The sequence below is a fragment of the Ursus maritimus genome, unplaced genomic scaffold (assembly GCF_017311325.1).
Source record: "Ursus maritimus isolate PB19 unplaced genomic scaffold, ASM1731132v1 scaffold_18, whole genome shotgun sequence".
NCBI classification, from domain to species: Eukaryota; Metazoa; Chordata; class Mammalia; order Carnivora; family Ursidae; genus Ursus; species Ursus maritimus.
Window position 1 is genome coordinate 34279289 of NW_024424230.1, and position 12225 is coordinate 34291513.

General features: G+C 53.9%; 1 protein-coding gene across 13 annotated transcripts in view; it reads left to right on the plus strand.

The window, feature by feature from the left end:
- The first annotated feature begins 10850 nt into the window (after positions 1 to 10850).
- Positions 10851 to 12225, plus strand: part of CELF4 (CUGBP Elav-like family member 4) — a 293166-nt gene continuing 291791 nt past the window's right edge. For all 13 annotated transcript variants that reach the window (XM_040632567.1, XM_040632570.1, XM_040632569.1 and 10 more), the window contains exon 1: positions 10851 to 11287. In XM_040632567.1, coding sequence (XP_040488501.1) covers positions 11002 to 11287 — 286 coding nt within the window. In that variant the 5' untranslated portion in view covers positions 10851 to 11001. The remainder of the gene's footprint in view (positions 11288 to 12225) is intronic.

The following is a 12225-nucleotide window of genomic DNA, read 5'->3' on the forward strand; positions in this document are numbered from 1 at the left end:
GTGGTACCACAGTGTAGAGACAGCTTTCCGGAGGAGGTAGCACCGAACAGAGCCACTGAGGTAGGGTAGGACTTGCGACGAAGAAAGCTGACAGCACAGCATAAGGATTAAGTGAGCTGTGGAATCAGCCAACCTGATTTGGAATCTTTGTTCTGTCACTTCCCAGCTGTGTGATCCTAGGAAAGTACCCAACCTCTCTGATCTTCAGTAGCCTGGTATGTAAAATGCCAAGGCCTCCCTGATAAGGGAGAGAAGGGTGCAGAGTGAAGGAAGTGAGCCTGGAACAGGGCTAGGGGTATCGCGAGCAGCCAGGAGCCATCAGGGGAAGGTAAACAAGGGCGCAGCTGCTTGAGACACATGAGACAATGCACTCATGGGGGCGGAGGGGGAGGAGGAGAGCTGAGGGCAGCCCGGAGAGCCAGGCTCCAGGAAAGTGGCACACCCAGGCTGGATGAGGCTGCGGCTGGAGTGGGCTGCCTCTGAGGCCCCATCTCTGAAGACGATGCAGCTGGAGAGGTGGCAGCCCTGCCAAACAGGTTGTCAGTCCGGCCCTTCAGGGGCTTCCTTCCCATTGGCCACGACTCTGACAGGGAAATCAGCAGGCTGGCGGTGCGGGTCTGGGCAGCGCAACAGACAAGGCCCTGGGGACAGCTTAAGTGGACAATAATTGCAGGTTATTATATACCGGGCTGCAGCCAAAAGCCAGGCGGCTATTAAGTGTGATTGGGAGAAATAATCAGGAGGAGGAGGATGGATGTGAGAACTGGGCTATTCTTTCTGTTCTCGAGGCTGCTCTGAGGCTGGGACTGTGCAGCGGCAGGGACAGGGTGGGTGGGGAAAGGAGGTCTGCACATGTGCAGTACAAACACGCTGTCCTCCGGGAAGCAATCCCACCCTTGCCTCTGATCCTCCCCACTCCCCACGAGGTGTACAGAGCCAGGATTACCATCCCCTTCTCATAAATCAGAGAACAAGGTCCAGAGAGGGGAAGCAGATGACCCAGGGGCACACAACAAGTCTTGCCTGAGTCCCATCAGAGCCTGGATTAAGCCCCCTCTGTTGTTTGATGGCCACAGAAGTGCCACCTGACATGAAATGCCATCAGGCCCTGACTCTGCACGCAGAGCTTGAGCAGGAATCATCTCAGAACTGGGACTGGGCGCAGTCACAAAGACCTGAAGGGGGCACAGATCTCACAGTATGGATGCCAGTTCATAGGTCAGGACAAGGGCAAGGGACAGGGAAGTGAGTGAGGGGCAAGTTTATCACAAGAGGCTTGCCTATTTCTTAGAGCCTTATGCATTCATTGGAGGCCTCTCTGGCGTAAAAAGAGAATTTGATGCCTATTGAGGAAACCAAGAGGGATTACATGACTTGCCAAGGTGGGACCAAGATGCTGTCAATAACAAGGCCCATGTGACAGTTGCTGGATAGGGGCCTATAAACCACACCCCAGATCTGTCTTTTCGAGAAAACCTTGCAGAGGTGACCCCTAATCCGCCTTCGGCCTCCAGGCCCGCGTTTGCGATTTTATCCCTGCTAGCCAGAGTTTCCCATTTCATCAGGACGAGAGGTGGTTCCTCTCTTTCTGGGCCAAAGATGGCATGAGGTTGAGCCCCAAGGGGTGACAAGGCCCTCGTGCGACGTGTGCATCACGAATCTCCATCCTCCTCCCTTCCATCCCTCAGCTTCTCCAAGCCCACAACTCATTTAGAAATAAGGATGACCACCCTTGTCCCAGAAGCACAAACACCATGGGCATCTTCAAGGAGGTGTCCAGAGACCTCCATGATTTCCTGCTGGCATTATTTTACAGAGACAGCCCTACCTTAGTGGGGACACCGATGGAGGCCAATGAGGGAATACATATGTTGGTGAGTGGTCAACCGACCCCTAACTCTTACAAACACACCTCAGCAGATAACCAGGAAAGTTGTGCACAAGGCGCAGGGCCATCCTCAGGTTCTGACAGTCTTCCCCTCCCTCCCAGGATTGCCTCTCCCCAGCCGGGCCTCCCCAACCCTGGTCTGGAAATGACCCTGCTTTGGGTCCCATGAGAGAGAAACCTGGCGCACGGAGGGATCAATTACATTGTGACTCAGCGAGAGGGCACAGAGCCAGAGAGTGAGTCACAGAGCTTGCCCACCCTTTCCCTTCCCAGGAAGGGGGGGCATGCAGACCTGTGTGGGAGCCTCCCACGTGTCTGGCTCCGACAATGTGGGGGAGGTACAAGGTCTGTGCTACAGTGTGAGCCCCTGCCTAAATCGGAATGCAGGTGAGCATCGCTGAGTTGCCATGTGGAGAGAAAGTCATGGGGCTCCTCCCTGACATGGGCTGTCTCCCCAGAACCCCGTCACACAGCATGGCGCCTACAACCAGAGACTTAGATTCCTCTCACCTCGACACAACGGGAGGACCACTGAGGAGAAACCTCAACTGCCCTCTTCCTTAGAAAACCTCCATGCCCTCTTACACATCTTTTAAATGCTATTTTCTGCTACAGCTCATATTTGTACCTGGAAAGGAGAGACTTCGTTTACTTGTGAAAGCACACTCTTGATAATCGTAGCCAACATTCTGGGCACATACTACGTGGCAGGCACTAAATATTACGTCTTTCAATAATTTATTATCTCTTCATGACAGTCATATGCAGTGTTATTATGCCCGTGTCTCAGAGGAGGAAACTGAGCCTTGGAGAGCATGACGTATATTGCTGGTAAGCTAAAGATCTGGCTGGTTCTATAGCTCAAACTATTTCTATCTTTCTACATTGCATGCACCTGTGCGCCTCTGTATAAAGAATACAACTTAAGTCTTATATACATATTTTAAAGCATTAAATGCCCAGTTGTATTTATAGACTGTATTTCTTTAAATTTTACTCTTTGAACAAAATTTATATTAATGTGTCTGTTTAGTAAGAGATCAGAATTTATATATATATATATATATATATATATATGCACACAACTTTGCATAAACACTTTAAACTTATTAAAAGAAGGCTACCATCTGGAAATTATTTGGGGGAGGGAGTGGTTCTTAAAAACCTGTGGCATCTTCCTTAAATGTTACTAGTGGTAGCAAACCTTCATCCTTTGAATGTAGAAATGATCTTTGGAAAATGGGCCCAATACAGTGCCCCTCCGGTTCGGCACATGTGTGTGTGTTGGGGGTATTTCTCCCTTCTCAGCCATCCTTCACAAATACCCAGGTGACTTTTTTGTCCCAGTCTTGTGCCCCTGATTACACTCTCCCGTGTTATCATCAGCAACTGGTTAGCATATGGGCATTGAGCCCCCACCCTGAGTCTTCCCTGTGAGCTGGTCCTGCTGTAAACCTCTCCCGCCAACCCCAGGGCTACCCGCCAGCCCCGGAACAAAAGCCTACATCCTCCCATGGCCTTCCGGGCCCACTTTGCCCACGTGCCCTCTCCATCCTCATCGCCAGCTTCTCCTTCCCTCTCTCCAGTGGACATAGATGCAGGCTCCTTGCCAATCTCTTGTCAGTACCCAGCTGCTGGGTAAGGATGCAGGAGGGGTCCACCCAGGAGGGCGAGTCTGAGCCCCCCCCCAATACAACCCTTGGAAGATCTGGCCTGGTGTAACTGTCCTGCCGGCTCACCTTCCCGAGCCCCTACCCAGTTGGGGTCTTCCTGTACCCCCAAAACACCTCACTCCACCATGTCACCTGCACAGGTTGTGGGCGCGGAGTCTCTTAACCCCCACACTATATGAAGTAGGGGTGTGCTGGACTTTGGGGGGCGGGGCGCTGGCTGCAGCGGGAGAATTATCATTAAAAAGCCCGAATAGAAGCCGTGTTTTCAGCAACATTATCAGAGAAATCGTGGCCATGAGAAAGTGACATTTATCCACAGCATTGTGTGTGTAATAAATACAACTTACTATTCCAGTTTCTAAAGTGAGCCCAGTGTCTGAAAACCTCAGGGCTCATGTACAATAAATTAACATAATTAAAAACTAATTAGTAAAACATCACAATTAAAAGGACTTTCTGCGGCAACACCTCTCAGGTAAGAAGAGGCTGCGGAGTGCCCGCAGCCAGCACTTAGGGCAGCCCGAAGAAGAGGCAGCGACGCAGGCCGCGCCCTAGGGGACGGCTTCCCGCCCCCAGGAGCCCCTGGAGAAATAGTCCTGCAGCAAGTGAGGACCCCCACGGCGGGTCCCACGCAGGCCCCAGCCGAGGGGCCGCCCCGCCTCCTCCGTCTGCTGGGGGCGGGGCCTCCGCAGCCCCTCAGACCCCCGGCCTCCAGGCCTCCGTTGGTGATGCTCCCACAGTCCTGGCTGGCCCAAAACTGATCCAAGCACTTTACCTGCATTTACTTATTTAATCCCCACAACAACTCCATGAACTAGGTTCTATTCCACTTCCTATTTTACAAATGAGGAAACTGAGCCACGAAGAGATTAAATTACCTGCCCAAGGTCACAGAGCTAGGAAGTAGGAGAGGCAGGACTCAAGAAGCCAAAGAGTCCCCTTCTGCCAGCTTTCCCTAAACGCAGCTGCAAGCCTGCTCCTGTCCGACTGAGAGCTGCCTGGCCAGGGCTCCTTTGGAAAACATGTGAATTCTTTGGGAAAGATGAGGAGTAAATTCCTAACCTTCCGTGAAACAAGTTAATTTTATCTATACCTTTGTATGGCCCATTTTGACCCTCAGTCCCTGCTCTCCCCTGAATTTTTTACACGAGACCGTGAGTCAGCCTCACAGACATGGCACTGTCTCACCTTCTTGGACGTGATGTGAGGAAGGAAAGGAGGGCGGAAGAAAGGACAGTGGTCTCCATTTTATGGAGGAGAGAGCTGAGGCCAGGAGAGCAATGACTGGGGTCCCTCCTGCCCTCCCACCCCCAGGCAGGATGCCTGGGCTGTGGGACTCCAGATCCCTTTATCCTGCTTCTTGGGCTGCCCTTCCATTTCCTACCTACCCTCAGCAAAAGTGAGGCAAAGCCCCGGTTGGCATAAAAGCCCGGAACAGGAAGATGTTCCCATGCCGGGAACAGGGCACATCCATGCTGACCCAAGGCCTAGAGACTTCCAAAGGCAGTCCACACCCACCATTGCCCAAAGCCCAGGAGCCCCCATAAGACCACAGCCACATGTCCCTGGGGCTCAACCAGCAAGGGAGGAAGCCCAAAGTCCCCTCTCTTGCCAGCCCTGGCATTTTCTGAGCTGTAGGAGGCAGCCCACGCCCTTCTGGGGAGTCTCTGGGTTTCCCAAAGCACATAGCATCCTAATTCCATTCTCTTCCCCCCTCCATGGGTTTGTTTCCTTGTCCAGGTCTGCCAGGGCAGGACAAGGGAGCCCTTCAATTGTCTTCTCTTGCTGGTAGGAGGCTGCTAATGTTGAGTGAGAGAAGGTAGGGACTGTTTTCCTCTTCCTTCCCACCTCAATTAGTGCTCCTTATATCACTAAGCCTTTCCAAATTATTCAAGGACACAGAAGTCCTAAACTTCTGGAGAAGACCAGAAACAGACTTCTGAGGCTGCTTTCGAAGCCACGTCTTGCCCACATAGGAGGCCCCTCTAGAAGCTTCTACCTTTTCACCATCACTAGAGACCCATTATTGCACACACCAGACCTGGCAACTCCACCCATTCCTCAACCTCCCTCCTCCCTCCCTAAGCTGACCCTGAGTTCCTGCAGGGCCAGATCAGGGTTCTTCTCCACCAGAGAGTCTTCCCAGGGTGCCACTGCCTACACAAGCTCCCGCTTCTCCAGGATCCCACGGCGCACATCATCAGCACCTTTCACTCTGCCCCTCAGTGGGCTCATGCCCTGTGTGTTTGCTCCTCTTGGAGTCAACCTCTTTGTCCATACCAGGCAGGAGCTCCCTACAGAGCGAAAGTGAGTCTCCCTGTCTCCAGCCTCCCCTCACTGCCCTCTGCAGGTCTGGGCAGAGCGATCACTCCACAAAGTCACTTCATTGGTGGTCTGGTCTCTGTTTGGGGAGCCTCAGGCAGACAGACCACAGCAGCTCGGTTTTCAGCTTGTTCTCAACATAGTCTTCGAGAACCAGCTGTTTCTTGCCCTCCTAGCCCTCAGGCCATCACCCAGCTCTCCCACCACCTACCACCTTCTGCCCCTACCTTCACAAGGGCCCTTCCTTCCTCAAGGCTGCTGCCCCCATCACAGATTATCCCACACAACTCTTGTTCTCTGTTTTTTGCATGTGAAACTCCTCAGGCCTGGAAGACTAACCATCTGTTGCCATTTGCTGTTCTGGGGCTTTTCTTTTGGAATGACTTTGGTCTCTCTAACTAGACAGTGGGTTCTGCCCGGGCCTGCCCTTTCTCTGCTGCTTCCAGTGGGAGCCTGGAAGGCTGCAAGTGATGGCTGAATGCAAGAATGACTGCGTGGTGATGCCTCCGAGCCCAGCTGTGGGAACTTGGGAGGCTACACTGCTGTGTGTGTTCTCATCCTGGGCTCTGAACTCCTGGGAGAGTGTCTGCCTGGGGCCCTGCAGCTCCCCATCATTAGGGCCCCGATGAATGAATACAGCATCGCCCCCCACCCCAAAGTCAGATCAGCCATAAGTCTAGAAACTCCATCCTGAGCACCTACTGTGCGCTCCTGCCTGCCGAGATTGCCTGCAGAGGAGGAGGAGGAGGGGCTAGATTACAGCTTCCTGCCCTCCACCGGTTCACAATCTAGATGGAGAGAGAAGATGCAGAGGCAGGACAGCCAAAGCCGGCCTCGGGGCATGGGGCCATGGCCAGGGCTGCAGAATGGGTTTGGTGGGTGCCAGAGGGGAGGAGAGTGATGGTGGCTCCAGGGAAGGGAAGCTGAACACAAAGAGGGCTTTCTCCTCCCTGGGGAGGGGAGCAGAGGGAAGTGAGGAGCAGGAGACGATGGTAAGGCCTGCAAAACTACACCATCTGAGCCAAGATCCCCACCACACAGGGCTTCCTGACAACCCCACAGATGAATCAGCAACAAAAATGTAAACCCTAAACACGGAGAGAAAATGAGAAGTGATTGTTCCCAGCTCCCACTTCCATTTGCCGGCCTTCCCCCTTTCAGTGGATAGAATCATTGTGGCCATGAAGTGGCACTTGAAGAAAAAGTTTTAAATCTGTTTAAATGTCACAGTGAGTAATACTTTGCCCCCATCTTTCCCTAGTTACATTTCTCTTTGATGATCTAAGGTTAAAAAAAAAATAGCTCAAATCTTTCTAGAATATCAAGGGCAAGGATACCAACGAGGCAACCTAACCATGTTCCTTATTATTATCTCTAGGGTCCTGCTCCTTTATTACATTAGTTTGAGACACCTGTCTGTGTTATTTTATCCCCAATACTCTGCTGTGCCAAAGCAGTGGGAGCCTAAGAGATCCAAGCTCTGCGCCTTTAAGAGATCAATGCCTTGGCAGAAGCTGCTTCTGCTGCTGTTTACACAGGGTAGCTCAGTTATATGGGGCCTGGTGTCCTGGTTGCTTCGGCCCCAGCAAAGTGGGGACTGGTGAGGCATTTCACCACACACAGGCTAGAGAGCTGAGCCCTGAGGCATGTGTTACCCCCATAAGGGAAGACAGTCCAAATCCAAAATAAGCCATCCTCAGGTGGGAGGGAGGGGAGGGTGAGGTACCTTCCCTAGGGAAGAAGGAGCTCTCCACAGCTTTGGGTCCACTGGAGAGACACAGGGAGAGGGCTGTGGTGCAGGGGACAGAGGTGCAGTCGGAGGGAGGAGGGAGCTGATGCTGCACCTTATGGCTGGTGTCCGGCATTTGTTCTCGAAGGCATCAGAAAGAACCAGATGCCCCCTTCCATTAACAACTCCACTCTCCCACTCACTCCTGCCCAGGGACTGCTTTTATTTATGTATTGGCTATTATTATTAATAATAATATGAATAATGAAACACCTGTGAATAATTTACTTGGACCTGGGCGGGGCTAGGGTGGTGGCAGGAAGAAGTGGTAGATAAACCACAGCTGCCCTCCCCTGTGCAGGCCCCTCCTTTCCCAGTCCCTGACCCCAGCTCACTCCCTTCTCTGCCCCCAGACCTAGCTTGGCTTTAAGGACCATGGGGGGCAGGGGGAGAAAGAGAGACCTCAAGTAGGAATTACTCTCCTACACTCCCCTGTTATGGCAGAAAATAGATCCCACTCCATTGTGAGATCCTGGGAGGTAAGCTCCAGCACCACAAGATGATGTTGGAGGAGATATTTTGGACAAAGATATTGGCCTCTGCTGATGTGTCCTGAGGGAAAGGAGAGGAGGAGGTCTCAGCCTAGTGGGTACACACACTCACACACACAGGCAGAGTGTGGATACAAACGGGGTCTATGTACACATCCACACAAGTGCCCCCAGTCCTGATCAGACATATACACGCACCTCCAAGCCACCAGCTCAAACCCTGGGTGTGCCTACCAGGGCCATGCCACCCCATGACAGCACTTCACAGGCACACCAAGCACACCGCTACCCTGCAGAGAGGCTCTATACGTGTGAGTTTCTGTTCGAGTCCATCAACGTGTGCGATTCTTAGGCCATCATATAACACTGGATAATGTAAGCCCAGAACCGAGTTATGAATCAACTATACTTACACACGATTCCATCAAGAAAAGACAGGAGAATCTTAAAATGAAAGGATGAAGTTCCACAGTTCTCAGAATTGTACTTGCTGTTTAGTCACTCGCCCTGGATCCTCAGGGAGAGGTGTCCCAGGTGGGCTCGGGGCCTGGGGCTGCGAACCTCGGGGCCTCCTCGGGCCTCCTCCTGGCGCTGGAGAGCTCCTCGTTGTGGTTGTACCAAACGGGCTTGGTCTCGGTTTTCAGGCGGATGGGGTCTCATTTCTTTAAATAAAATTTTAAACATACTGTCTAATAACGTCATGTAATCCGAGGGCAAGAAAAGAGAGACCCAGAACACCCGAAGGGGCCGGTGGGTGTCCGGCCAGGGTCAGGCCAGCAGCTCTGCCCCCGCAACTCGCGGGGGAGCGGGCGCGTTATTTTAATTTGCCCGGCTTCTGAAGCCGTGGAGAAGAGGCTGCCCTGGAAAAGCAAATGTGGGAGAGGATGAGGGGCAGGTAAATATCATTAAAATGAAAATCTGCTCTCCCAACCCAAGTTCACCACCAGCATTCGCCCCCAGAGGCGGGGCTGCTTGGACCGGGCTCCCGCGCCGGCCACTCCCTCTCCCGCGCAGCGGAGGTTCTGGCCCCGGAGGGCCTGGTGGGGAACCCGGCAAAGTCGGGCTGGGCGGCCGGACCCTCGGCTCCAGCCCGCAGACGCGACTCCCAGCCTCGCACTTCTAGAGAGGGAGGCGCTGCCAACGAAACCCGCGGGGGCAGCGCACACCGTGCGAGTCTGGGTCCGGTCGCAGCCCGGATAGCGATTCGGGGGCTTTATTTCTTTGATGGTGGATTAAGAAAAAAAATTCAATTTGAACCAGTAAAGCAGCCGAGGGCAAAATTAAGCCGGTCCCTCGCGCTGGCTCACCGACCCGGCACGACACCCAGAGCCTGCCTCCTTCCCCGGCGGGCGAGCGGGCCGAGGCGCCCGGCTCCTACCTTCCTCCCGCCAGCCGCCGGCCGGACCAGCCGCTGCGCTTCGGGGCGGGGGAGGCCGTCCGGGACGGAAACACCCATCTCCAACCTTGCAGGCGGGCTGGGACAAGGGTCGGACCCCGAATCTCTACCCCCCGTGCCCCTAGCCAGGCCCAACTGCTCCCCAGTCCCGACCTCCCAGGTGGCTCGGGTGGCGGTAGATGCCGTGCGGTAAGGCGAAGATTTGGGGCTGCTCTGGCAGGTTGGGAATTCGAGGAGGAAAAAAGCAGAGAGACACGGAGAGAAAGAGAGCGCGCGCGAGAGAGCTCTTGTCTATAGATTTATCCACATAATATATATTTATGTAGCTTTTTTTCTCTCGACACTGATCAATGCGCACTCGGATCGCTGGGCGGACTCCCTCCAAGCCGACTCGCTTTTTCTAGTCTAAGTAAATAAATAAAGGGAACCAGATGGGAGAAAAAAGCGCCCATTCCACCTCCGCCGCCGCCTTCGCCGCCGCCCCGCCCGCCATCCCTGCCTTTGCTTCGCCCGCCTGGCGCCCTAATAGAGCGCAGCTCGGTGGATAATGCCCCCCCCCACATACCCACACGAAAATGAAAATCAATGTTTTAAAAATACAAAAAGTTGCACCTGCTGTTATTACAAAAAGAACCCCCAAAAGGCAAAGAGGAGGCCAGCAGCCCCGTTCCTAACGGGGACCCGCTCCCTGCGGCCGCCGGGCCCGGAATCTCAGCGCCTCCCAAAGAGCCATGCGCCTGGCGCTATTTATAGCCGGGGGCTGTCTCGGACTGTACCACCGCTGCTCGCCGGGGCCGCCGACGGGGGAGGCGCGGCGGGGCCGGCGCCGCCCCACGCCGTCCTGCTCCAGGCCGCCGCCCGCCGCCGCGCGGGAGCCCCCCCCCGTCTCGCCCTCTCCGGGCCCCTTGCCCCCCTCCTCCGCGCGCGCTCACTCGCCGCCCCCACCCCTGGTCTGACTGGGAACTTGAACCGGTCCAGCCTGTTTAAACCGAAAGGACAGAGATCCTGTCTGTTCAATGTAAAAAAAAGAAAAAAAAGAAAAAAAAGAAAGAAAAGAAAGAAAGAAAAGAAAAGAAAGAAAGAGAAGAAAAGAAAGGAAGGAAAAGAAAAATTTAAAAAAAAAAGGAAAGGAGAGGAAAAAAAAGAAAAAAATCAGATCAGGCCGAAAAAGAGAGAGAGAAAGAGAGAGGGAGAGAGAGAGGAGAGAGGGAGGGAGAGAGAGAGCGGGGAGAGGAGAGAGAGAGCGCGAGCGCGAGCGAGCGAGAGAAGAGAGGAGAAAGAGAGAGAGCAGAGAGCGAGAGGAGAGCGAGGTGTAGAGAAACCGAGGGGGAGAGAACCCGAGTGTGTGTATGCGTGTGCGTGTGTGAGCGCGAGCGAGCTTGCGAGGGAGAAGAGCGAGAGAGTGCGAGCGAGAAAGAATAAAAGGAAAGAAGATTTTCTCTATGTATATAAAGATGGCCACGTTAGCAAACGGACAGGCTGACAACGCGAGCCTCAGTACCAACGGGCTCGGCAGCAGCCCGGGCAGCGCCGGGCACATGAACGGATTAAGCCACAGCCCGGGGAACCCGTCGACCATTCCCATGAAGGACCACGATGCCATCAAGCTGTTCATTGGGCAGATCCCCCGCAACCTGGATGAGAAGGACCTCAAGCCCCTCTTCGAGGAGTTCGGCAAGATCTACGAGCTTACGGTTCTGAAGGACAGGTTCACAGGCATGCACAAAGGTGAGTGCACCTTTCCCTCCCAACTTTGCCGGGGAAAAGGAGCGGGCGGGCCGGCCGGCCGGCGACGGACGAGCGGGAGACGGCGCGAGAGGGAGCCTCGGGCGGACGCCGAGGAGGGAGGCGCTCGGGCAGCAGAGACCAGGACTGGGGTGCGTGGGGAGCTGTTCGCTGGGGCAAGGCTGGCTTTTGGGCGAGGAGCTGATAGAAGCGGTGCGGTGGGGAGAGCAGCGGAAGCAGAATATGGAGAGAAAGAGAGAGAGGATCGAGGGGAAACGGGGCTTGGATTTTTGGGTGCAGCGACTTGAAAGATTGGGACGGGAACAGCTGCACCGGCCAAGCCCGGGACGCTGAGCAGACTGGCGGGCGCTCAGCGGGCCAGGGACCTAGGGTGCTGTCCATCGCCGTGGTGCTGAAAATATTAAGAGGAGATGGTCTCTTCCTTCTCCGCTCCGGGCCAGAGTAGCAGGAGCGCAGCCGTCTAAAAAGAAGAGAGGTGACAAATTCAGAGAGATATTTTTATTTTGCTATCAATTTAACAGTAAACTCTCCCTGTCGAGCTATGTGCCTCAATAATTTGGTTGTGGTGTGAGTGGTGGGGGAGGGGGTGTTTGATGTTTGAAGGAAGGAGGGACAAAACCTAAGGCAAGATTTAGCAAGGAACCAGCCATCCCCTGGGTGGAGTGGGGGGTCGGGGAAGCCTGAATGATCCCCTTCTCAGGAAAGCGGAGCTTTGGGGGAAAAAATCTGTGTGTGCAAGAAATGCATTTTGAAGGGTGTAGCCTAAATTATCCCAAACTCACCATGCAGAGAGGTTTATAGTACATTATTGCTCTCCTTCGAAGCAATCATTGCTAGTGAGTGCTTGGGGGAGGGGAGACAGAATAATCAAAGAATTAAAAGCCAGCAACTTTTTAGGAAAGTGGTCATGAGAATTGTCT